This window comes from Lates calcarifer, linkage group LG4 (assembly GCF_001640805.2).
Source record: "Lates calcarifer isolate ASB-BC8 linkage group LG4, TLL_Latcal_v3, whole genome shotgun sequence".
Lineage (NCBI taxonomy): Eukaryota > Metazoa > Chordata > Actinopteri > Centropomidae > Lates > Lates calcarifer.
The window spans coordinates 3,638,026-3,664,750 of NC_066836.1; the positions used below are offsets into that span (position 1 = coordinate 3,638,026).

Consider the following 26,725-nt stretch of genomic DNA (forward strand, 5'->3'; position numbering starts at 1 on the left):
ATTTAGTTCTGCAAAATTATCTGACTGCTCATGTTGGTTGGTCTAATGGACTCCATTGTATAGCTTAGTCAAATTGTTCTGGAAAACCAAACTTATTAAATAAAACAGAGACACCTAATAAAGATAAAGTCCACATTGAAATGGCTGGTATAGTACTGATATAAACCACTTAATCAACATATTGTTTTATGTAGAGTAAGGTCAGTATGGAATCATTGCAGCTCATGTAAACATAATGATTCATTCTTTTATTTACCCTGACTGAGCACATATGACTTTTTGCTGCAGCAGCCAGCTTCACACTTGAGTTTCACACATTCACACTTCAGAGCTGCACATTACAGCTGCTGCAGGGGTGGTGGATGGATGAGGTGGTGGTTAACACTCTGCACGAGGACATGTCAACAATAGTTATTGACTAAAGGGAGAGTTTCATACACGGTCACTGTCCAGATTTCTTTTAACTGCGTCATCAGGGATTTGAACCAGGATACCACCGTCCTGTGACTACTGCTGCAACATATTAAATGTAATAACTTCAATTAAAATGTCATGGATTTGGGTTGTTTTTGACCTTATTATGATCAAAGTAGTTGTAATTAAAGTTTCCTTGTGTGTTTTCCTGAAAAGAAATTGAACTCATCTGACACTGCTGTTCTAAATAAAGACAGTCGTGTGGAAGTAGAGTTGTTAGGCACAACTTCAATAAGGCCCTCTCTGTGATAAATATACAGTACAACCCAAAGCAAACCTCTGGGAAATACCCTTATGAGCAGCAATGAATTGTTTCATGAAATAAAAGTAAGTAGTCAGGTCATAGTAGTTCACCAACCCCTCCCACACACACTCACCTCCCTTGAGGCAGCTGGAGGAGAAAAAAAAAAAAACATGGCTGCGAACTGAGCTACACAACTTTTTTCCTCTCCTCAATGTCATGTTTTTACATTCTCTGTACACCTTGGCCTGTCGCCTGCTTGAAAGCTGAGGCTGAGTCTGTGTGCACCACTGCTGTGTGTCTGTGTGTAGGCATGCACGCAGACGTGCACGTGTACGCCTCTGGCACTGCCTGGCTTCCCTGCTCTCCTTTTCCAACCTGGTGTGTCAAAGTTTTGATTTCCCCTCGGTCCGTCTGGTAATTGAAAGCAGAGGCTAAGCCTGGAGGTGTGTTTTGTGTTTGTGTGTCTCTGTGTGTGTACATGCACACATCTTTGTGTCTGCCCCTGCGTGCATATGTGTGTATGAGTGTGTAGTTTGTGTTTTTGTACATCCAGCTTATGCATGCATGCATTTATTTTCAAGGATCTTTCGGTGTGTTCGTTTGTAAACAGATACTCTGTGTGTATGTGTGTGTATTCTGGACGTGTCATGGCAGTGAGACTTCACACAGAGCATGGTGGATGAATAAAATTCGAGCACTGGGAGTCTCGTCAATCTCTGCTTCACATGCAGAGCTGGAGGCATGGCCTGAGGCTGTCCAAGTGTCTGGCTATTTATAAGAAATAGTGTCCAAGACACTTAGAGAGGAGGAAAACAACAATTTAAAGCACTCATACTCAAAGATGGCTCAGAGCTGATTTAGAAAGTCCCTATAGAGTCACTATGGATTGTTAATACCTCATAACCAGCTGTCCATCAAATATTAGGTAAAATCAAATAGTATCTAATTGCTATAGGTAGAAAGCTGTGGCTCATTTTGACATTTACTGACATATGGGCTCAAATAATCTTGTATTTACTTTCCTCCCCATGTCTTTGTCCCCTGACAGCCAATCTCAAATCAATCTCAAATGTTTGCCTTTGCATAAATCACAAGCCCAACCGCTCCAGTTCCCCCCTGTATCCCCACAGAAACACAGCGAACCCAGAGCAGCTGACTTCCTCATCACCATTGGCACCTGATGGGATCGAGACCTTCCCAGAGCTCAATTATCAGCCTGAATATGCAATGAGCTGCAGTGTGATTTGTCGATGTGCCCTCAGTATGGCGAATCCCCTCGACTATTACCGAGGCGTTTCACCCCGGCCCCTCAGCTGGCCAATTCATTAACTATCTCATTTAAAGTCAAGAGAAGCTGCATGCCAACAGTCACAGCACCATATGGTGACCTTAGAAATTAGTTTGTTTCCACAGTAGATTTGTTATATCCATGTGTTTTGTGATTTGTAAATAGCCTGACTTCTATTTCACCTGTAGAACAGAATAATTGAACACTGTAAAATATATATTTTTTAAAGCAATATTATTTTTTTAGATACCATGTATTAGTCTTTTGGTTTGTTGATCTTAACCTCAGCCATAGTTACTTTACTGATTGATATACCCAACAATATATAAAGTTCAAATTAAATGCTGCTTGTGTGTAAATGCACCAACATCACCATTTTGATACTTAAATGCATTTTACTAAAATACTTTATACTGTGTTACTACTAAATATTACTTCAGATACATTGTGGTATTGATACATTTATCTAAGTTATGCATCTTCTACCACAGAGAAACTCTTATTTGTGGTTGCTTTCTAATCTGAAGTCCACTTCATTACACTTAACACTTTTGCCAGCCTCCTAATGTGTGCACATATGTATTCTCCTGTAAACTGAACTTGTTTGTTTACATCAGAATCCATTCTGCAGTGGTTATTACAGCACCTCAAGCATTTAGTGAGCTGAAAGGATCATTGGGCAAAGACCTTCTGCCAAAATCGAATCCCAGCTTAGCTAGTTATAGTCATTGATTGGGGTAATTTGGCTCCAGTATTGACCAGAGCGTGATAGTGTTATCGCTCGTTATGCGATACCGGCAATGATGGTTATCTCTATGGCAAGAGCTGTCATCACCTTCCAGCAATAAATGCAGAAACCATAGCAAATCAATACAGTCAACGATCCAATGGACAAACAATGAGGGCCAAGACACACACACACACACACACACACACCTTCTTGGGCCATGGATGTGTGTTTATGGGTGACAGGGCCAGCAAATGGTCTATTTGTCCAGCAAACAAGAAAGTGTCATCACAGGTCCTCAGGGAAATGTCAAAGTACTAGCAAGCTAACCTTCCCCTGCAGGGGACTGCTAGCTTGCTAACAGCCTGTGGCTTAACAGCCTATCGGAAATCCATCCTCATTTATCACACTGCTAGCATTAGCATGGATAGCCTTTGAGTCCATCCATTATCGTTTAGCAAATGTTAGCATGGCTAGTTCCCCTCTGCCCCATTTTCTGACTTTTATTTAGTGTTAGAAGGACTCTTCTTTTTCCCTCATGTTCGTGTATAGATCTTGAATATCTTCTGTTTTGGACTGTGCCATAACGGTGAGAGGAGGTTTAGCACTATCCTCAAAAGTTTATGAGCATGATCAGAGAAAATAAACCATACAGTGAACAGCCAAAGAAGGAACCTTTTTATTTACCTTTAAATATCATTATTCTAATCCCTCCTCCCTTTTCTATCAGGAGACACCAGGGAGCCCACTGGGACCCCAGCAGGCCATGAACACCTCTCTGGACGACCACGAGCGCCGAATCTCCCACTCCTTGTATGGTGGCCTAGAGGGTCTTGATGACAACTTGATGCCACGACAAGGCATGATGCCACGCACAATAGGTAAGACTGGCATATCTTTTGATATAACTTATTCATTTTCGTCCAGTTGTACTCCTCCAGTGTCATCTGGTCTCAGTTCCTGTCAAAAAGAGGTTTTAATGTCAAGAACAAGGTTTTAATGACTCGGAAAATGTCAGGGAGAGAGAGACAGAGATGGAAAAATTGCCAGTCAACAGTTTGTTGCTGCAGATGCCCTGCCAGTGAAATGTAGATGTATGATGTGTGTTAGTTTGCATTCTCATGAGTCTCTGGTGGTTTGGAAGTAAGTGTGTGTTGGAGTAAGTGCAAGAGATTAGCAAGCATATTTGTATCTGTGTGCAAGAGCTTTGCACGCATCTGTACAGGATTGCATGTGTGCAGCACTTGAATGATTGATGGACGGGAGGTGAAGTTGCCTAATGTCAAAGAAAGGCTTCTGTATGCCAGATGGTGTAACTGCTCAGTTTGCCTGTTAGATTAAACAAAGCTCAAATGACCTAAACATCTTTGTACATTTTGTCCTCTGCAGTTGTTTCTGTTCTTTGCGTTTCTCAAAATACCAAAATCATCCGGGTACGTAAATACTTTGACCTCTTCTTCTGCTGAATTATTTCAAGTCAGTCCAGAAAAGAAGGTCCATTAAGTACCTTAAATGTAAATTAATTAAGCAGAGGAAGAGTTGGAGGAGATGGTCCTCCAACTTTTAATCTGTTTTTTAAATTAGCTGCTACCAACTCTACCTCATTAATCAATGCAACATAATGTGAGAGTGTGAACTCTGTTTTCCTTTCATGCAAATTGGTTGACATTGACACTGTTGCTAGTGTAAACAAAAAAAAAACCAACAGAGTTATGAGTGACAGAGGAAGTGTTAATAGGTGAAGTTCCAGCATGCTGCCGCAGTGGCTGCGTTCATCCATGCTTAACAAACAAAGAGGGCTTATAATGAGCGCACAGGGTCAGGGGTGAAAGCACAAGGCAAGTGTACAGGAGACACAACAGTATCTACTCAACAGTGACAAAGAAGATCATTGTCATATTACGTGACCAGACGAGCTGATGTCTGCGTCTACAGGTCCACTGCTTTAAGAACTGTTAAGAGTAAATCAATGTGTTGTTTAAAGCCAGTAAATGCATAAACTCACCCTGAATGTATTGTGGAAAATCGACATGGTGCTACCATCCTTTATATGGTGCCAACAGTACCCTAAAGCTAGAGAATTAAACTGTCACGATCTGCAGATCTGATGGAAAGGAAAAGAGTGTTCAGTCTAGAAACTTCACTTTTACTTTTTCAAACTGAAATCTAAAGAAAGAAACAGCCAAAAACATGAAAGGCCTTGAATTTGGAAACTGGCATATAAGAGCTGAAAAGGTTCAAAATATATACTGGAACCGTGGGATGGCTCAGTGCTGTATTACTAAATAACACCTTAAAATCAGTGCAAATAGTAGTGGCAATTATTTTTTCATCCTTCAAGCCAGTGGAGAGGACAGAATAGTTCCAGTGTAACTCATAATGCTGTAAATACCCCACAATGCTGAAGCATTACAGTATTGTGGGGTATTTACAGGCATCAGAAGAATGGCAGTTATTACTTAGTATACAACAAAAAGATGGTTACGTAGAAAGGGCGATATCAGACTTACGTTCTAAGAAATCTGAAAAGAAGGAATGTAGATAGTGTGGCAAAGTAGGTGAAGAGAAATGGAAAGTATAAAAGGAAGGAATGCAGAAAGAAAGAGGAAAATAAAGGAAGAAAATAAAGGTAAATAGATCAAATATAGACTTATTGGTATTTGTTCCTCTGCCCTCAATCGCCTCTTTAATAAGATTAAATATTATTCAAAATGTGGATATCACAAGCTATCATCACAGACCATAACAAGTACAGGAAGGATTATACAAAAGATAAACTTAACCTCAGTGCTAACATAGTGTTTAGTAACATCCTTCCCTCGCCCTCTAGGCGAGGATTAAAAAAACACAGTGTGTGCGTCATGGCAGAGACCAGTGCCTACTGCTTTTTGATTTTGTTGCAGGAGAGTTTTTTGTGTCACTTCATACTGGTAGGGCTAAGCAGGGAAATTAAGATGTCAGAGCTGCCAGATTAGCCTGTTGCTCCTAATATTTCACCAAACCTCAACAGGACAGGACTCCAGATGCAAGAAACCTCAGAGGTTGGCCTGTGCAGGGATGTGCACTATATAATTGCTAACTGTCACAGACACATGAGCCATTTTCCTGCTTATTAAACACTTAATCAGCCCAGTGGAGTGTACCGTTTCCTGACCACCTAAGGGGAAATTTTAGCCCCCGTTTGTTATGTCAGATATTTTGGATCTTCCTCCTCCATGCGGTCTCTGAATCGGTTAAAATCAAGTTGGTAATAAAACTTAGATATGTCGGTTCATTTTTCCATGTGCTTGGCTCGACCTAGAGATATCAAAGCAGTATGTTTTTTTCAGAACATCGCTCTGCGGTTTTGTGTCAAAGTGAGATTGGGGAGGTAGGGGAAGGATTAAAGCTTTATTTGAGCTGTTGTTTAATTTGTCACTGTGAGCTAAGCACAGAGGATAAAGGCCGGCAGGCTCAGGGTTTAAGCTGGTACACTCTTCGTGATGCTTTCAACACACACCTTTAAGTTAACTTTTAAAATGTGTTTATATACTAACAGCCAATGATTAATTCATAAATGTTTTCTCCAGTTGAAAAATGAGACACCTACCTACATACTACAAGTTGTTATTATAGGGAAAAACTGAAAGGGAACTATTATTTGGCAGAACCAACCCTTTAATATACAGTTTGGAAAGCCTGACCAATGCCTGGGACAGAAGCTGTGTTTCCAGTGATAGAGGAATGGTTTGTAACTTTAAACTTGTGAGCTAATTTATTGGTTCCACATATAATATTTTTCTGTGCATTATCATAAATGTGATGTTTCACCAACAGCAGTTGTGTCACGACTGGTTTGAGTACTGTGGAATGGTCTGGAAAAACAGATGCCCAGTTCTCAGCTGCTGCACTGCTGCTGTTCAGAAGCCGACTGTAGGAGACTGTAGCTGCACTTGGCAGCTCCCAGATGTGAACGTGTGTGAATACGAAGCAGAGCTCTGCCTGCTCAGCAAACCTCCGTTGAATAAATAAAATTGTATATGTGTGTGTGGTGGTGGAGGTGGAGGTGGGGTCTTTCACAGTTGCTTGGAATAAGTCTGTTCTCTTGTCGTGAGGGGAGGGTGCCACAAAACATAAATCATGCATTAGGCTTTCTTAGAAAACAACATCATTCCCATTCAGAACATATCAGCTTGTGTTTTGGCCCGTGCACACTCTTAGATCACTCGCTGACTCTGAAGATGCCAGGGATAAGAGAGCGACTTAATTATTCCTTCAGGCCAATAGCTTTCAAGGCCCAGCACCCCTGGCAATAACCTCCTTACTAATTATGCAAATAGACCGAGACAAGACAAAATGAAAAGAGGAAAAAAAAGAGAGAAAAAAAACTCCTGCGTGCCTTCTGCCCCATGTTATTCTCACCTCTTACTATCTCCATTTTCATCTAGAACCCCCCACATCCTCCTCCTTTTTCCCTCCTGGCCATTCCATGTACCCCCTTTGCCCTCAAGTATTCAGTAGTTTTGCACAAAAAGCGTCTTATAATAGCCCGTCCCGGAGAATCTCAAATAAAATGCCACCTATTGTTCCACTGTAGCTCAGTCAGAAATTATTACAGCCGCTGGGAAAGATAATGTGTGTTTATTGGTTTGATTCTCAGGTGATGCTGGCTGTGTGCTCCGTCCACATGGCAGTGCTATTGTTGCTGGCGGATGGCTGCCCTTGGGTGCTGGCACTAAAACAAAGAGGCTTTTTTTTCTCTTTTTACCAGGCTAGTGAGTTGACAGATTCATTGGTTTTCTACTCAGTAGCTGCCAGTTGATTGTACTGCAGTGATTCAAACTGCGACATTGATGGGATTCTCAGTGTCGCGCATTGGACTGCTTAGGGAAATGGGATTAAGTGGTTCTGTGAGTGAACGTGTTTGTGTGTATATAACTTGTGTAAGTGTGTGTGTGGTCTCAGAGAGAGAGAGAGAGAGAGAGAGAGAGAGGTGGCCATGCTGTGCTCACCCAGACTCCCAAATTCACAGAGAATAACAAACACACACTGCGGGAGGGGACTGAAAGGAGCACAAACACACACACTCTGAAACCACTGTAACAGTTGTAGTTAACTTGGAGAAGGTCAGACCGTGTTAAGGGCATGCACTCACACACTTTTTTCAATGTAGTCCAACTCACGTATAGTGTGTGTTTGAGGGTAAATGCTCATTTACAAACATACAGACACATTCTTAGATACTTCTATCTGACTCATATGTATATATCTTTTATTAGTTCCTTTTTATAAATGAATGTCATTACTTTTTCTCCTTTTTTATGATCAGAAATGTATTTAGAGTTAAGGACATTGGATTACAATAGTACATGTTCTACTGTTCTTGTGATTTCTGCACTTTTGTCTCTATCAATCATTTATACCCAAAAACACAAGGCCAAGGTTAAAAAGTACTGGAGTTAAAGTGACGAACAACAGTGACCAATGACTTTTTAAACTGCTTTTACACACACGCATAATAACACACACACTCACACTTTCACACCACCCAGTCCCCCCTTTTTTCCTCCATTCAACTCCATTTACATCAGGTCATTCACCCACACTGGCTGGGAGCAGGAGCACCCAGTAGCACATTGATTCCCTCAGTGCTTGGTTATGAGGAACAAACAGTAGGCCTGGCTTAGACCTCCAGGTCTCTGGCTTTAAAGCCCAAACGTTTTCTAAAGACAAACTTCTCCCTGAGCTCGCTACACAAGGCTTTTATGAAGCATTGAAGCTGCCCTTCTCTTGATGCCGAGGAGCCGCCCCGCTCCCAATTTCAAAATACAGATTAAAGACAAAGTCATGTGCTGCATATCAATGGGGGTTTTTAAGCCTCGCTTTTCAGAGGCAGAAAAAGGGACTATTTTATTTTTTTTTGCCTCAGCACAGGGAAGTTTTTTATCTTTATTTGCGAGGTCACAGCTTGAATTAATCATAGTGTTTTGACATAGGAACACCATTGTGCCTGCTGCCAAACTCTACTTGGTATAAGCTGATTAGCCAGGAGCAGTTTCACTGTGCTTTTAGACTTCAAAATATGTTTTTTCTGGTTTAAAAAGTTACCCTGTATTTTTTCTTTTTCTTTTTTAATTTTTGAAACTTGTTCTTCTGTAGTTAGCCCATTAACCAGTTACTGCAGTCTCATCCTTGATGCAGCAGTTGCCTGCTATCACAAATAAGTTAATTCCTGAGGGTGTTGTGCAGAGAACTGAGTAACTGACCAGCTTTTACTAAGCTTTTACAAGTGTTTTGTTGTTGTTGTTATTATTTTTCTAATATTTTCCTTGAAGATGAAAGAAATGATCACAGGTCCTCCAAATGGAAATATTATTTCTAATCACATTTACATAGTTCTCAATCAGCAGCAACACAGACTGGTGTATCAGTGCAACTTGTGACAAAACTGTTCTCTGTCACTGACTCATAATTTCTGTATGTGTAGATACACATCACACATCATTTGACAGTGATGGTGGTCTTTTTTAGAGCTGTGGAGTGATTCATCATTGATATCCCCATTTACTGTGTACATCATATCCTCTTAGATACAGTTGAAATATTAGAAATCATCACTCTATAAAAGTAATTTTGTTGTACACGCATGACTAACAGGGACTACAGACTTGATGAATCAGATTCATGTGGGAACATTAAACAAAATGTGTGCTGATGCAAGCGAGGTTAGCAAGATTCAGGCTAGCAGGATCTACCCAGACATTCAGTCATTTTTGGAAATATGCTTATTTGCTTCTTTTCCGAGAGTTATTAGAGAGGATCTGTCGTATATCATTCATGTCTGTGTGTAAGATATGGAGCTGGAGCAACAAGACATTTAGTGTAGCTTAGCATTAAGTCTGGAAGCAGGGGCAAACATGACAGACACAGTTGATAATTCATGAATAAATGAAAAGATTATAAGAATAAAAAAGTCATCTTGTCTCCTCCAGGTAACTATCAGCTCTCACCAACCGTCAACATGCCGCAGAACGACACTGTGATCATAGAGGATGACCGGCCGCCGCTCCTCCCACCCCACCTCTCTGACCAGTCTTCGTCTAGCTCCCATGACGACGTGGGCTTCACCGCTGACATCACGCCTCCATGGGCCAAAGAGCTGCCCAGTCAAAACGACAGGTGAGCGAAACTGAAGTCTTGTGTTTTTTTTCTTCAGGTTTCCTTCACCTTCAACCTGTTAAACATAATGTAAACACCTCGGCTGAATTTATTTCAAATTGTTATTGCTTTTTGAACTGTGGCAGCTAATTTGACTTGTTCCTTCAACACAGAACTTCCCTGGCTTCGCCCAGTCAGGTGGATGCACAACAAATGCTTTTTTTAATGACCTTGACATTTGCACAAGGTCACTGTGTTTCTCTGATGTTGTTGGTATGTGTGTGTAGTGTGTACGCAAGTGTGTTCTTTCCCTTGATTGCCCTCTGATTGTAAGCAGCACTCACTGAGTCAGGCCTCTTCTGTGCTGGTCTCTCAGCCTGATGTGAAGGACGCCTGCTCTGACACAGTGCTGATGAGAACCTGTCTTGTTATTCACTGTGTGTGTTTGCATGTCAATCTCAGGCAAATCAACAAATGCATGTAAAGCACCCGGCTGCAACGAACCACTATCAAATAATTTGTTGATTCAGATTGTTTCTAGTCAATTGATCATTTAGTCTGCCAGGAAGGTCCTTCTGAAATAGCTAAATAAAAGGCATGGCATTTAAAATTAGGCCACAGTGTTGGGATGATGCTGAATGTGTGTGTGTTCTTGTCAGTGATGAGGAGCATGAAGGCTCCAGCTCTCTGAGAAATTCTTCTGTACAACGCCTCCTTGAGCAATCCCTCTGTTTCTCTTTGTGTCTTTCTGTTTATGTTTGGGCCTGATTGTCATTTGCTCCTCCTCCCTTCCTTTTTCTTTCTCTTTTCACAATCTCTTCTTAATTTCATCATCTTTTCGTCTTGTTCCTTCCCCTGATTGCTCTTTTTATCTTTATTTATCTTGTTATCTTGCTCTATTATTTTGTTCTTCTTTTGTTGAACTCTTTTCCCTTATCTCTTGCTCTTGTCTGTGTCACACTTACTTTTCTTTTTCTTCAAGACTAAATCTTTTTTGTACTTAATTTTTTTTCTCTCACTCTCTCTCATTCTTTCTGTCACCTTTATACCCTCCTTTACTTTCTTCTTTCTGAAATGATCACTTTCTCATTTCTTTCAGCCTCACATTCTTTGTCTTCTCAGTTCTGCCCTTTTTATCTTTATTTTTTTCTCCCCCATGCTGTCCTCTTACCTCCCTTTGTTCTGTCTTGCCTCCTTTCTCATTGCCACAACCCTCCTTTTTTCTCCTTTTTTCTATCTTCTTAACTCTTGTAATTCCTTCTTAGATTTCCTTCTATCTCTTGTTCACTGCTCTTGTTCATCCTTGCTTTCAAAGAATAGAGGTTCTTTGAACTTCTTTGAACCTTTTTCACTGTTGCTTCTCATTCAGCTCTGTCTCCATGCCACTTTAATAACTTCTTTTTTCCTTCTTACTGTAGTACCTCTATTATTTATTTTTTATATTTATTTCACATTTTATATAAAAGATGTTTGAAATGCTGTATTCATTCTTTTAAAGGTTACTTATCTGTGCTATTCATCAGTTATTGTCCTTCCTGTTAGTGCTGTGACACTTCAATTTCCCTGTGTGACATCAATATCTTTTTTGATATCCCTGTCTTTCACCCATCCCTCCGTCCAGCTCCCTGGTTCAAGATGAAAATCATCCAGACGGTGCTTTCCAGAGGGAAGGTTTCGGACGGCAGAGCATGTCAGAGAAACGCACCAAACAGTTCGGAGACGCTGCTCAGCTTGAGATCATCAAAACACGCAAGTCTAAGAGCATGGATCTAGGTACAACACTCCTCCAAGAAGTTTTCTCCACTCTGTCAAATTCATATACATTTTCATACATTTACTATGAAAGTGTCTGGTGTTATATCCTCCAGTCTAGAAGCAGAGAATCTAAGTCTCACCAGATTGACTCCACCTAACATTAGTTACACATCAAAAATAGTTACACAACAAAATTCTAGATTAAAGCCTTTTAAAGTTGTTTAACACCACTGCTTATGATTTATTTAGGATTTGCTTTATAGAAATCTGTTGCCATTTTCATGTAATGCAGGATTTACCATTGGGACTAGGGACTTGTTAGTACTATTTACAGCAAGTTAAAATCACAACTGGGAAATAATGTTTTTCTCAAAACCCCAAAATATTTGGTTTGATGCAGTGAAGTACCAGAGAAAGCATACAAGGCATGAAGACCTCAAGCCTGTTATTCTCAGTAAGATTTAGATGGGTGTAGTGCTCCCATTTCTACTTTTAATTCTACACAATGGCATATTCATATCAGCTCTAAGAGGTTAAGATATTATATTCTTTTGGTAATTTTATCCTTCAGCTGCTGAATCACCTGCCTTTGGTGACATTTATGACATATTTTCTGTCTATTCTTGATATTTAAGATAAACCCAGGATCACAAAACAGTCCCGTTTTTCCCCAGCAGAGGTAGAATATGACCTGTGTTGGGTTAACTGCACTAAGAAGGTTCAGCATTTAAGACTTCTGTACATGTTTGTATAGAGTCATTTGATAAACTCAGTGCACCTCAGCTAGTTTGAAGAATCAGATTTCCTGTGACCTCGAGTACATGCCCCTGCACGCCCCTGCGTTTAAAGATGTGCCTCATATTTAAATGTATTCCAACCCCTTTCCTCTTTGTATGAAAACAGACTCTGCATCTCAAGCCAAAGTCAAGAACTTCATTATGTTGATTCACCTTGAAATGGCTTCGAACAGTCGCTGATTGCTTTGGCTGCAACAGTCTCTCTGCTCGCACTCTCTATAATCATATCTAATCTTCCTGACCAGATTGCTGCTCTGTGCCGTGTTGATATCACAACAAGTCTGATTGCTATCCTCAAACCCTCTTTTCATTTCCCTTATCCCCCTCCCCCCCCTCCTTGTCTCGCATGGTGTCCGATCCTAATTGAGATGAATCCATTTGTGATGTTTGCAGCACTACCTGGATGTTGCATGTGGAATGTCATGAGCACTAACTGAACCCCAAATATTTGTATCCCTCCCCTTCTTCCTCCCCCTTCCTTTAACAGTAGCTGACGAGATTAACCTCACCCCTCGTCCCGAGATCAACACAGGTAAGGACCGGTGCACTGAAAGGTAGAAAGGAAAACTTTACTTCGCCACCATCACTATCACTTTTGGTTCTCAAAGCGCATTTGGAATGGCACTGAGGGGTATCAGTGGTAAATGATTTATACGTCCAATTGAAAATCCTTATGAGATCTGACTAATTCAAAATGTAAATTACTGTTGTGATGTCATACAATGTGATATTTTACAGTCTAAATGCATTGCATATAAAAATATCAAATAAAAGCCAATATTCAAATAATTTCCCATAGCTCACAGGGCTTAATTCAGGATAATGTACATTTTCATAGCACAAATTCAATCAGTGCTACAACAGACTCAAACTTTTTCTTAGAGCTGCTTAAAGGCTCTGTTGTTGCACTGAGTGAATAAGTAAGCTGTAAAAATTATAACGGATTCACCAAGGCAGCAGGTTCTGTAAACATGGAGGAGATTGGCATTTTTGGAAATATTATCTAAGATTTACATTTTCAGCCTGGAAAACATAGTCAGTGGGTTCACTTTGTCAAAACCAACTTATGCCCCCCTGGCCAATGTCCCACATATCATCTCAGATCTATCTTTACTGTCCATGTTTTCTTCATTTACTCCTTGCATAATAACATATGAACAGGCCTGTTATTTATTTATTTGACTAAACATAATAAAACCTTTTGAGAAGCATTTTCAACTGCAGAGGTGAGAGATTCAGATTTTTTGTGCCACGAACTATAAATGAACCTGAACCTTCTGTGGCTTTGTAGAAAGGATCGATTCATAACTGGTGCAGGACATGACACAAATTGTACAGGAACAATGACAGGCATTAAATTGCACATATTGATCTACAAATATGAATTCAGTGGCTAACTTGCAGATTATGTTTCAGGGGGTTTATCCACTGCTCTATTCTTTATGAATCTGTGTTCCCTGTGTTTGGTGTTTTGCTCAGTCTTGACAAGACAAATTTGTCAGTCTGCAGAGTGAAGACTCGCAGTCCTTGCCACAGTTTGAGGTCGCTGCTGAACATGGTTGTGAAAGCAGTTGGGTGACTACAGATTTGATTTTCTCCCTTTTGCCTCAGATGCGGCTGTAGCACTAATTGTTTTGTGCGTGTGTCAGGAGTGTGTGTGTGTGTATTTGTGTGCAAAGAGAGGGAGAGTAGAGAAAGCACTCTGTCCTTGGTTAAGGCAGCGGGCTGACAGCGAGTCATCCGTCATTGTCAAGTCTTGTATATTTTCACTGTCGCCTCGACTGAATAGAAAGCCTGCCTCAGAAATCAGCGGCCTGGACAAAAGGACGGATCCCGCTGAAGGAAGACATGTAGAGAAGGAGAAAGCGAGAGATGAGAGATTAGAGCGTCAGAGGGAAGCTCTCTTGGGGCAGTTTATAGTAACTTGTATGTATGGCTGTGAACCCTCACTCAGTAATTAAATGTGAAGATGGAGAAGCACAGAGAAAGTGTGAAAGGAGGATCGAACGCCTTGTTGTTGAAAAGCAGACATGGATACTTGGATCAGATACTTAAGTACTTTTGTCGAAACCTTTTAACCGTGTGTGGGAAACCATGAGATGTAGAGCAGATAGTTTCCAACTTTCTGTCATGTTGTGACAGCGTATGAGTCGGCAGGCATGAGTTTGTTGCATATTTTATAAGATGTATCTTTGCCAAATGGCAGCAGCAGATGAGTCAACTGTACTATTACATAATCTGCTAACAACGATGAAAAAGTTAACAGTTTAGCATGTCATTGCATCTTATCATCCTCATATACCTAAAATGATGAAATGTATTTTTTGTCAGTGCTGCTAAAACCATCACAAACATTCTCTATATGAGTGTTTTTAAGGTTTGGTTGAGTTTGGACAGTGAAAACTACCTGGTTAAAGCTAAGGAAAGATCCACATTATGGTTGAGACAGATTGTCATGCTAAAGTCAGACACTTGACTGAACATGTGTCCCAGCTTTAAGCTTTGGAAAAACAGACCGGTGCTGTTGTTTTTCTGGTGAGGACAGTTGTTCAGAACTCAACTTTTCAAGGGGCAATGACATTTCGACTACTTCACAGCACAAATAAAGAAAATGTGGAGAGCAGCTCTTCTACTGATAAGGATAAATGCCAACCCAGACTCCCAGAGCCCAGAGTGTTTTGTGTCCTGAAAATGCTGATTATGTGTAAACATCAGCTAAACAACTCAGAGGGATTTATTGTAAAATGATGAAGGAGAGTGAAAGACAGATTCTGCAAAACCTCACACTGGAGAAGCTAGCGCCTACAAATAAATTACTTAAAACAATTCATCAGGTAGCAAAGTTGTTGATTAATTTTCTGTCAGTCAACTTATAGCTTAATTAACTAACTCTTACAGCATTGGGTGAGAGTTAATATGGCTGCTAATAGGTATCTATGATACAGGTTTTTCTAAAGGCTGTAATTTAATACCCCTCCAGTGTTTTTGGCTAATAGATTTCACCCTGTTTTTTTTAAGTGTCCATGGTTTATTTTCACTTTGTGGGCCCCTGGTGTCACTTTACTACCTTTCTCAAAAAAAAAAATGTCCTTTCCACTAAGTATAAATGATCCATGGTCCATTTACCAAAGCCAAAACACAGCCATCCTGCTGAAACCGAAGACTGTGACAGCTCTGAGAGATGGGATATAGTAGCCTCTGTCTCTTGAGCAGTGATTGGCTGAGAGTCGTATTGACACAGGACGCCGCCACATGTTGGACTTCAGTGATGGAGGACAATACTGGACTGTTGGCTGTGTCCAGAACTTCATTCAGATTTTGTAGACCTCTTTGGACACATCATAAATCCCTGAGAGAAACTGTCCAGGGAGTGATCTTTTTACAGTCCAGACAATGAACCCATTCGTGTTCAGTTTGGGAAGTAGAAAATAATAAATAGTGGAACTGAAACAGGATTCAGTGTTATCATGTTGTGGATTGGTGCTGCTCAGTAGGAGGGGAGTGGCACTTAAACTGTCAAGCAGTGATGTTATGACAAATGATTGTGACATCCAATCAGGAATCATCCTAACACTGACCAAATGAAATTTTTACCAAAACCAAAGATGAAATGTTTCATAAACTGGATTCAGAAAAAGAAGTGCTGGTAAATTGAGTTAGCGTTCAGGTGCCATGTGGATTTCAACTTGCGGTTACCATTAAACTGACACAGCCTGGGTCCAGTATGGTAATTCAATAAAATCCATGTAACTGGAAAAGTGCTAAGATTTGAAAGACGCTATATTGTTGTGTCACCCTGTTTATGGTGTTTGTGTCACTTTTTCAGACACACAATTTTGGAGCAACCAGCCTCAGTTAATGTCCTTTTATATTACACAGTGAAGTGTATAGCGATGACAGAGGCAGTGGAGTCAAATTCTATGTGATTTCCTTTATGCAGGCTGAATCAATAACCCTGCTGTTGCCAGTTCCAGCTGTGTCTGGTGTCAACACCAATCTGACCTCTCCTCGTTCCAGCTGCTCATGGTTGCTCTGTATTTGTTATTGTAAGGCTGTCAAAGTTTGTAGGATAATGTTCATCTGCAGATGAATATGAGTGTCACTCTGTCCAAACACAACCACACAGATTATTCAGAACTGACTGACTGGTTGCCAGGTTTTAAATAATCCATTTAGCTTGTTATTAAAATTTCTGTCAGACACATTGCACTGATTCTGTGCGGTGAAAAAGAAAGGCAAAAAAATGGGCTCAGTGCTGCGTTTTATTTTCTTCCACACTCTCTGTGGCCCAGTAGGCCTGACTGAACACAACAACATTTTGCAAGAAACTTCATCCCCAGGTTATTTGAAAATCAGGTCTTTTAAAAAGCAAAAAAAAAAGTTTTTCATGTTTGTGACTAAATGCCATTTGTCAGATCTCCAACACAGTGTAAATTATCCTCTTTTTTTTTTAAGACGGCCACTGAAGTGTGACTGCAGTGAATGGCGCTGGGCAAAGCCTGTAAATAAAGTGGGTGTGCAGCGTGAAAAGCCTATCAGCCCGACTCTCAGTGAGACGTTAAGGGGACAGGACAGGCTGATGAGAATGAATGGGAGGCAGCCTACCCGCTTGCTTGTTCACTCTGCATGTATTCAGTTTTCAATTTTTGGTTTTTTTTTGTGTCTTTATTCCTTCTTTGGTCAGTCTCACTGTAAACAAGAGGCTTTGCAAAAAACCCTTTTCCAGATTTGCTGTTTGACAGTATTCTACGCTTTGGCAGGAAAGTACATCATGCTTAGAATAATAATTGAAATCACAAAAACCAAAACCAGTCAGTACAGTAGACATAATGTGACTAAAACAGGGCCCCAAGCCCAGTGGGTCCTACTGAAATAAATCCTTAAAAATGGGTCACAAATATGCAGTTTTACTTTTTAGTTATTTATGTTTTTAACTCATTTTAGCTAACGTTTGCTGGGGACTATTTTCAGATGCAAATCAATACTTCTTTATCTCCTTTGTCTTCCTTACTCACCCTCCTTTCCTCTGCAAACTCTGTGCTGATTTGTTCTCTTCCCTCAATCCTTCCTTTCCCCTTTTCCTCTCTTTCATCCACTCTCCTCTCTCCTGACATCACATGCCTGTCGGGGCCTTGTGTATCCTCTGGCCTCCTGTTACAGTAGCTATGAAGTGACACCAGATTAGGACTCTTCCATTTACCTCCCTACCTCTTCACCTTCTTCCTACATTTATTATCCACCGCGCACGTTCACAGCCCGTGAAACATGCCATATGGGAACAAAAATTATGCCCGCACCACTTTACAAATAGCCTTAGTTTAATTAAACTGTCATGTTTCTCCTATTTTGCTGATGGTTATTTTCATTCTGAGCCACATCTTGTAATGAAATTTGTAGTCAGTCAGGAGCAATGTCACACAAACTCACACACAAATACACACAATCGATCAGCTTCTCTCTTAGTGAGACAAACAGTATCCAGGTTTAAATACGGTGTGTTACTGTCAGAGTTTCTTATTATCCTCTGAGGCAGGCAGTCTCCAGCACACCACGTTTCTCTTTGATGCACTGAGCAGAGATGCTCCACCATAGCACCAATGGGGCCATTAATAAGAATTTTCTTTACATATGTGTTGAGGGCAGCAGTTCATTGAAGTGTGTGTGTGGTCACAGATACATAGCTGCTGTATGAAATGGTTTCCCTGTTCACTGGCTGCGTTATCTTTATGTATCTGGTCTGTTTTTGACAGGCCCATATGTATGAATATGTCTTTTTGAATACATTTCTTTTCATCCTCCTGTTCTGCATCATTCTGTGTGAAGGAGGAGAAACAGTGCCTCTTAAACAGTGTTATGACATTTAAAATTTCTGGAGAACAGAGTAGGTCAAAACCCAAGAACAGGGAACAGACAGAAAGCAGGAGAATGCGGCCTGAGAGTGATACGGTTTATTTCTGGCTTCTCTTGTTGTGCTGTTGCCATCACACTTAGTGCACTGGGCTAATGACATTTGCAGTTGATGTTCACCTTGAGGGTCACAGTGAGGTTGGCTGGAGCAAATCCCAGAATCCAGCACAAAAAATAGTAAAATTACTCAACAGTACTGCAGCTACAGAAAATCAAAGTGGACATACTGGGAAGACTCTGAGGTCATACTTGGCTTGTTTGGAATCGGCAGGAAGTGGCTTGTTGTGAAATATGTGTCACATTGCTTAGTCAGTTTTTGTGCTGAAAAAAGTCTCTCATCCTCTCAGTCCATTCTCTTAAATCATCCTCTTAAGTCATCGTGTAACATAACTCCCATGGTAATGTGTCTTTTGCACCACATCATCCTTTATCCTTGAGACCATTTTAACACAACTGTAATCACATCCAAGGTCAATGTGTACATGTTGCTTCTGGACAGATTTTGTTATTTATTGTTGTACTAAAGATGGAATGGCTGTGAATCTAGATTGTATATTTTTGCTCTGTTTTTTGTACTAAAAAAAGAAACTTGACCACAGCGGTACACATAGTGGTGTCAGTCGGTTGGTGTAGAATAGAAATGGACTGGAGTTTGTCATTGGATACGACAGATAGGGTTTTGAGTGGGACTTTGACACGGCAGCCGTCGTAGACTGAGTAGGTTCGGTCAAAATTGTTTGTTCATTCACCTCTGTATCCTCCCATCAGGTTCCTCCACAAAGGATGTGGGACCATCACTAGGCTTAAAGAAGTCCAGCTCTCTTGAGAGCCTCCAGACAGCCGTTGCCGAGGTAACCCTTAATGGGGACCTCCCCTTCCACAGGCCTCGCCCCCGTATCATTAGGGGGCGTGGCTGCAACGAGAGCTTCCGGGCAGCCATCGACAAGTCCTACGACCGTCCGGCTGCCACAGAGGAGGATGATGAGGGCATGGAGACATGTAAGACACATTCACCTGGTGTTTAACAAGACTATCCTCTTCCTGAAAAACCACAGGTTTGATCCCACCACGGCTCAGGTGTCACAACTATCAGCAGCTGGGAGTCCTGACAGTGTCCTTCAGCAAGGCACTTCAACTTCAGTCACTGTCTAATTCCTGGAACATGTCTGAAATGTGAAATGACTGATGACTTTGCATTGTGCGTTACTAGACTTACACTAAATCACACTAACACAGCGGTGATAATTCCTGACAATGATTAGTTCTGAAACTGAGAACATGTCAGCCATTAAACCCCTGAAGTGGCTTCCATACTGATGCATGGGAGTGACAGCTTTCTGACTAATGCTCAACATCTAGCATTTGATTGTATCACTGCTTGTGGCAATGGCATATCGCTGATTGAGGATGTAACCAGCTATTAGATATCAATATGAGGCACCTTAAAGAGGACAGATCAGGAGAAATGGGTAAAGTGTGGTATACCAGAATAAGACAGCGATCTTTTAATCATACCACAACAAGATGTATTTTGAGTACACAGTCCTTTACATCTATTTTAGAGCCCAAATATTTAGGTGTTTTCTACCTGAAGTGAATCTCTTTTTAGAGCAACATGTCATAGCTCCATTAAATAGTAATTAATGTTTTGCTTTTCATCATTTTATAAGAGTGGGTGTCTGAAGATCCCTGTTGATATCCATCTCATTGTGGAGCAGAGCTCTTCACTCACTTGTAATATGCAATCAAATTATATTAGGCTCATTTTGGCACTTAGGAGACATAATTGCACATTTAGGAGACTTATAGATTTTCATTTATTAGGCTTATTGATTTTCATATGTGTTATACTTCTTAAAATGACCTGTTCATTGGTTAAATAGAACATATTCTCCACTCTCATTCCCCCATGTTTCTTTCTCTGTTCCTCTTTGCCTTTACTGTATGTCTTTCTCTCGCTCCAGTGGAGGAGGACACAGAGGAGAGTTCACGATCAGGGAGAGACTCTGTGTCCACGGTGGCCGACCAGACCCCACTGTCGGGCACAGAGAAACCCCTGGTCAACGGCACCAACCGAACCAAAGAGGAGAAGAAGAAGGACAAAGACAAGGGAGGGAAGGAGCAGAAGAAGAAGCAGGAGGGAGGGAAGGAGAAAGACAAGGGAAAAGCCAAGAAGGGAATGCTCAAAGGACTCGGGGACATGTTCAGGTAAAATGATAAAACTTTGGAAGTCAGTCTAACATGGAAAAATGATTCTCAATGTGCCATCCACCAAATGAGCTTTAGACAATGTGTGTTTAGAGAGGGGCGAGACCAACCCTCATAAAAATGTGCATAAATCAGTTTAATTGTAATTTCCAAGACATTCCTCTTTGTTTAATGTCTGTTAACACATGAACACCAACAGATACAGAACATATAACAAAGAGATATGTGATTGCTCTGTCAAGGAGACAAATGACACACCTGAGCTCTGCATCCATAACGCTAAATAGTATGAGGAAAGCATAATTAGACTCCTACACAACTTGACCAGACAACTTTCTGGTTTATTTCACCATTATTAATTCTCCAGCATTTCACCTGTCAGACAAATCCCTTACAGCTAAACTGGCAGAAATTCCCTCTCCTACACACATAAACATTACCTCTGGTGTCCAAATTGGTTGGGAAACCTCTGGGCCTGGCCGGTAATATATCTGTATATCATATTAGCCAAAGTGGCAGTGACAGGGAAGGGGAAACAATGACTGTTGTCTGAGAGAGGAAGGTAATGAGATCCACAGAGATGGTGAGAGAGAAAGAAGAGAGCGAGGTAGGGCTGGGAGCAGTGGGTGGTGAAAGGTAAAAATCAAGTTAACTGGAGGAAGATTTCAAAGTTTGTTTGTGACATTGGAAATGGCAGTTTGATAAACAATCTCACCTCAAATGATCGTGAATGAGAGCGATTAGTTTGGTCATCAGGAGCTGAAAATGTGCCATTTGTCCCTGAGGGGCTCTGCAGGGTGGAAGCCAGCGTGGCTCTGTGTCAAACAGGTGGGCTCGCTTCAGATGACACCAGCTAACCTGTAGAGGAGCACACACACACACACAGTGAAGTAATCAGTGGGATGCACATGGACAAATTCTGCAAACTCATACACACAGGCGTGGTTCACACTGAAACACACACAGGGATAATTAGGAGGGAACACACACGTACATGGAGATGCGCATTCTACTCACACAGACATGGGAGGATTCACTGAAGTGCACAAACTGTAAATACATGCAGAAATATTTTTAAATCAACTTGCCCCCCCACACACACACACTCACACACAACATAGACCACCTAGGTTACACACAAACCCACACCCATAATGTGGTTGCCAACAGATACACACTGCTCTTATCCTCCTATTTCTCATACACACACACACTTAAACACGATGAAGTCCAGTTTCCCTCTTCACATCCCAGATGATAACGATTGGTGTGCATTGTCATGAGTGTTATGGCGCTCTGATTGGCTCAATATTGGCCACATCAGATCTGCTCCATTAAAACTCTGTCTGACTGCCTGTTTGATCGGCGCCCAGTGTTTACTGGCAGAGACAGCTGTGTGCTCCAAAATAATGATGTGAGATATATTCAGCCCATCTGTGTGTCTAGTCTGGATCATGTACTCAACTTAAAGGAATGATCCACAAAAACATTATTTCGGTGTTGACACGTCCCATTGATTCAGTGATTCCTGTTAGCTCATGAAAGCTTCAACATTTTCTCCTCTGAGCAGATGAAGGTCAGGTAGATTCATCTGACACACAGAAGTGATACAATTAGCATTTCAACCAAATATTATATTCCTGACAAGGACAAAGTGGAGGAAGTTAACTTACTCCTGTTTAGCTGACTGATTCATCCAGTATTTATTAAGATGAAATACACAAGGTTATTTTTCTCTTTAGATTTTTTTAGATGGGAGTTTATTGGAATTAATTAAGCCATTTAACCTTTAAGGAAACTGATTGTAGGTTAATTGTACATTCATATTGGAAATGCAAACGTGCATATTTCCCATCAAAGATTTTCTAGTCATGAGTAAAAATTCCAGAAAACATTATTACCAATAGACCTTGAAAAAGATTATCTCTGTACATGCAACCTGCACTGTCTACATGTAAATCATATTCTCTGTATTTAAAAAAAATATTTCTTATTGATGTATTATTTACATTTATATTACATAGAAAAAGGAAGAAAGCACCACATTCAGATGCTCAAAACAGCATTGACAGAAAAGGAAAACACATGCCAGTAAAACCCACCTTGTTTGATTGACAGGTGATATGCGTGAGATACAGTTTAGCAAACAGCACAGTAGCGAGCACTTAGTGACAAATGTGTAATATGCTAAAAAGGAAAAAAAAAATTTTTTTGCAGTTTTCGCTTGTGTCGGTGTCAACATGTCACGATGAAAAAGCATGTGAAAGTGTGTGTTGGCCCCAAACGAGAGAGGGTGGATGTGTCGAGAACGACGTTACTGTTTTTTAAAAGTGTATAGAAGTGGAGCCCTGTCACACAACCAAATGTGATGTGAGCAAGTTAGTTCCCCTGAGTGGCTCTACAGCATGTCAAGAGCTCCCGATGAGTGTCATGTGTTTGTGTGTGTGTGTGTGTGTGTGAGAATGAGTGAGTGAAGGCTTTTGGTGCAGGGAGTGTCAGGGGGCTTGTACTTTGATGTGTGTTTGCATGTAGGAGGGATGGATCAGCAGCAGGAGGCCTGTAGAAGTCAGAAGAGTGTGTGTGTGTGTGTGTGATCAACAGAGCTGCCACTGCCTGACCCTCTCATGTCTCGAAGGCCTCACACTCAGTCCCAATCAAAGCCTCATTACCATCAACCCCTGCCAACCAAACAGCCTGCCAACTCTGTAGCCATCTCTCTCTCTCTCACTCTCATTCTCACTCTCACTCTCACTCACTCACTCTCTGATCATCACTTGGACTCAGAAGCAACACCCAGTCTGTTAGCTTGGCATCGGCAAAGATGGTCGCTGCCCAGAAATTCGAGGGCTGCACTAATTTTGCAGTGGTTTTAGTGCGTGTGTGTGTGTGTGTGTGTGTGTGTGTGTGTGTGTGAGTGCCGTCATGAACAAGTGAACAAGCCTGAACTTAGAAAGGCTCACGCTGTGACAAGCTTCATGATGTGTTGCAGAAGAAGTACTGTGAGTCCTGTTTTTGACCGTTCTCACCGTCTGCAGTTTTTTTTTTTTTTTTTTTTTTTTAAGAGTCTGACATTTTTTGAGGAGAGATTTGTTGTGGATTGAGGGACATTTGTGCATCATGCTCTGTTTACTTGACCTCTGCAAGATAAAAATTCATGGTCTGCAAGGAAAAAAAGTCACGGTCCATTTACATTTGGTAAACAGCAAACTGAATCCTTGCCATTTACAGATGTAAACTGCTGATAATCCTGTGTCAGTTTTACTGCTTGCATGTCTGTAGCGAAGGCTGTGGCTATAAATTAAGACATGGCTAGTGACCCTATGAGGCTGTGATGCTCATTACACAGAAAAATAAGAAAAAAAAGTTGCATGGATGAAAAATGGAGAGATGACTGGCGAGTGTGTTACCACTAGTGGGACAAAAATCTGAAGCTTGGCCTCAGAAAAGCTGGTGCTGTTACCTAGCTCAAAGTGCTGTGTATGGTTTGACTGACATTGTGACATTTTGGGACATTTCCAGCTTTTCTAGCTCAGCTCTTCACTGTAAGAACTTTTATCAGTCTTAGCTGGTGTAGTGTACTTTGCCTTAGCTGTACCTTTAGCTGATTGTTAATGTTGTTAGCTTGTTGATAGCATGTTAAGATATGAGCAGTTAGCATGGAGACATGCTACTGTTTCTATGTGCGATTTAGCACATGATTTTTTCAGCATGCTGTTGGTGTGTCTCTGCCCCAGTAACATTATAATCAAATGTTTTGCACTCTTTTGAAAATGAAATATCCTCTCTGCTTGGTTTTTGTTGTATTTCTGATTTTACAGTGGAAAACTGTTGACAGCTTTCGAATTAAACCAATAATATACTGTTTATTGATCAGGAATTGTGGACTCCTGGAGTGGTGTACCTTTTGAAATAGTTTCATTCAGTAACATTTCATGGCAAGATGGCAAATAAATTCAATAACTTACTCCAAGTAATAATTTTGTGATACTAGGTGTCATATTTTTCAAATGGCGGTCTTTCTGCATTCATCGCTGGCATCCTTGACATTTTCATGAATGGCATCATACTGTGATCATATTTTAGGGGCAGTCATCTTAACTTCATCACTACGTGATGTACTCACATCTCAGCTTTACTGACATTTCAGCGGTGCTGCCCAAAACTGCCCACAACACCGCCAGAGTCGTTTTTACTTTTTGTTCTGTTAAATGGTTTAGCAGTGACACACAGGTGGTCTGCTGAATTGAATTAGCTGAATCCTTGACATTTTGAAGTTGTGTTTTCAAACCACAGAAACCCGTCAAAGCCTCTTTATCAATGGCACCGGGCTCACACAACATGGCAGGCCTAACTGTGCCTGGAATATAAGATTATTAAATGCCCTGGTGTCATGGTTAATACTCTTTCTCCTCTTCAAAGTTTTCCCATTCAGTCATAAATCTTGGTGTGTGTGTGTGTGTGTGTGTGTGTGTGTGTGTGTGTGTGTGTGTGTGTGTGTGTGTGTGTGTGTGTGTGTGTGTTTGTGTGACAAGGAGACTTAGGCTGTTTTTTAAGGGGCTGTTAATGAAAGTTAGTGGTGTGGAGAGAGAAAGTGTCAACCGTCTCTCGCCATGATAGATCGCTCCTGCTCTTAGCATTAACAGCAAGCCGTCACTCTTTCAGACGGGCGCAGTTAAATTAATCAGGTAATGGACCTTAGTCTCTGTGTTTCCCCCCTCCCCTACTGCAGTTTCTCCTCCTCATTCCTATCTCTTGGTTTCCTCAGTTTGTCTTTTACACCCCACAGCAACAGTATTGGTTGTGACTTGAGGCTTTCTACTTGATGTGGCATCCAAGGAATAATGGTAAAAGTTTGTTAGTTGTATTCAGAAAACATTCTTAATTCATATTAGCACAAAAGATAAAATGACAACGTCCTTCACTTAATCAGAGTTATCATGAGATGTCCACATTTCTGAGGGAAAAACTAGTAGCAACACAGTTTATTTAAAAGAGAGGGCATTAAACTACTTCACTAGCTTGGGGGAAAGTCCTGGAACAGTTAGGGCTCCTTCTTGGTTCAGTCTGGCTTTAATTCACACACACATACAAATAAGTTCTTTGATTGCTTTTCTTCATTATGATCATCCTTTCCTCCATTTTCATTTTCCCTGATGTCGATACTTACGTTGTTCACACACAATATTGTAGTTTTTTACGATGTGGTTTCATGTTGTTTCCACATATCTTTCTCTCACTCTTCCATCCATTCATTTTTTGCTTCTCACCTTTTCCCCCATGCAGTGTTGTTTTCTTCTTTCTGTTTTGTTTCTCGGTGTTTCACACACTCCTACACACTCACACCACTGGCTTTTCTCTGCAGATTCATTTGCTTGTTTTGTTCCTTTTTCCACCTGTGTTTCTCTCGTTGTTTTACTTTATTTCCCTTGTTTTCAATTCTCTTTCTTCTGCATTACTTTCCATGCACACACACATTTCACACACCTCACATCTCGGTGTCTTTTTTCTCTCTGACTCATATCGGGGCAATTTACACTCTTTCTCTTTAATTCTTAAACACACATTCCACTTCTTTGGTTTTGCTTTTGATCTTGTGCCTTTCTCTTTCCTTCACCTTCTTTTTATATTTATATTTTTTCCACTTTGTCTTTCTTTCTTCAGCCCCAGTCACTTTCACACACACACACACACACCTCTTGTGCTTGCCTTTGTATTCCTCACCGTAGTTTTTGGTTTTAATGTTTCATTCATTGAGTTTCTCTCGTGCATGTTCATTCTTTTTCTCTCTTGTTCACTGTCTGTCTGTCTGTGTCACTAACACACACACACACACACGCACACACACCTCTTTGGTTTCTCTCAGCGTTGTCTCTTTAGAAGTCGTAGATATTCTCTGTGGACCAATTTCCCTGTGAATAATCATGGAGGTTCATTGTGGAAGCGAGCGCGGTGCCAAAGTCATTTCTTCAACAGGCTGCAGCTTTATACTGAGTCAATCAAGCTGAAATATCTCTGCAATGGCTCCTATTTCGTTAAGCGTCACTCCCTCCCTATGAATATAATTACTGTGGGGGGCCGCGTCTACACCTCCTTCATTTACCACTCCCCAACTTTAAACGAACTGAATTGGATTTTTACTTGCGAGAAGTACTTTTTAGATGGTTCGTTTTAGGGCTTGATCGAGTGTC

The 26,725-nt window shown here is 40.9% G+C and overlaps 1 protein-coding gene across 8 annotated transcripts in view; it reads left to right on the forward strand.

Moving 5' to 3' along the window:
* Positions 1-26,725, forward strand: part of pard3ab (par-3 family cell polarity regulator alpha, b) — a 206,308-nt gene that overhangs the window by 121,159 nt on the left and 58,424 nt on the right. For 5 of the 8 annotated variants that reach the window (XM_018672690.2, XM_018672692.2, XM_018672693.2 and 2 more), the window contains 6 exons: positions 3,464-3,614; positions 9,705-9,891; positions 11,492-11,643; positions 12,910-12,954; positions 19,098-19,328; positions 20,294-20,537. In XM_018672690.2, coding sequence (XP_018528206.1) covers positions 3,464-3,614; positions 9,705-9,891; positions 11,492-11,643; positions 12,910-12,954; positions 19,098-19,328; positions 20,294-20,537 — 1,010 coding nt within the window. The remainder of the gene's footprint in view (positions 1-3,463; positions 3,615-9,704; positions 9,892-11,491; positions 11,644-12,909; positions 12,955-19,097; positions 19,329-20,293; positions 20,538-26,725) is intronic. The other 3 variants (XM_018672691.2, XM_018672700.2, XM_051069799.1) reach the window with 2 other exon arrangements.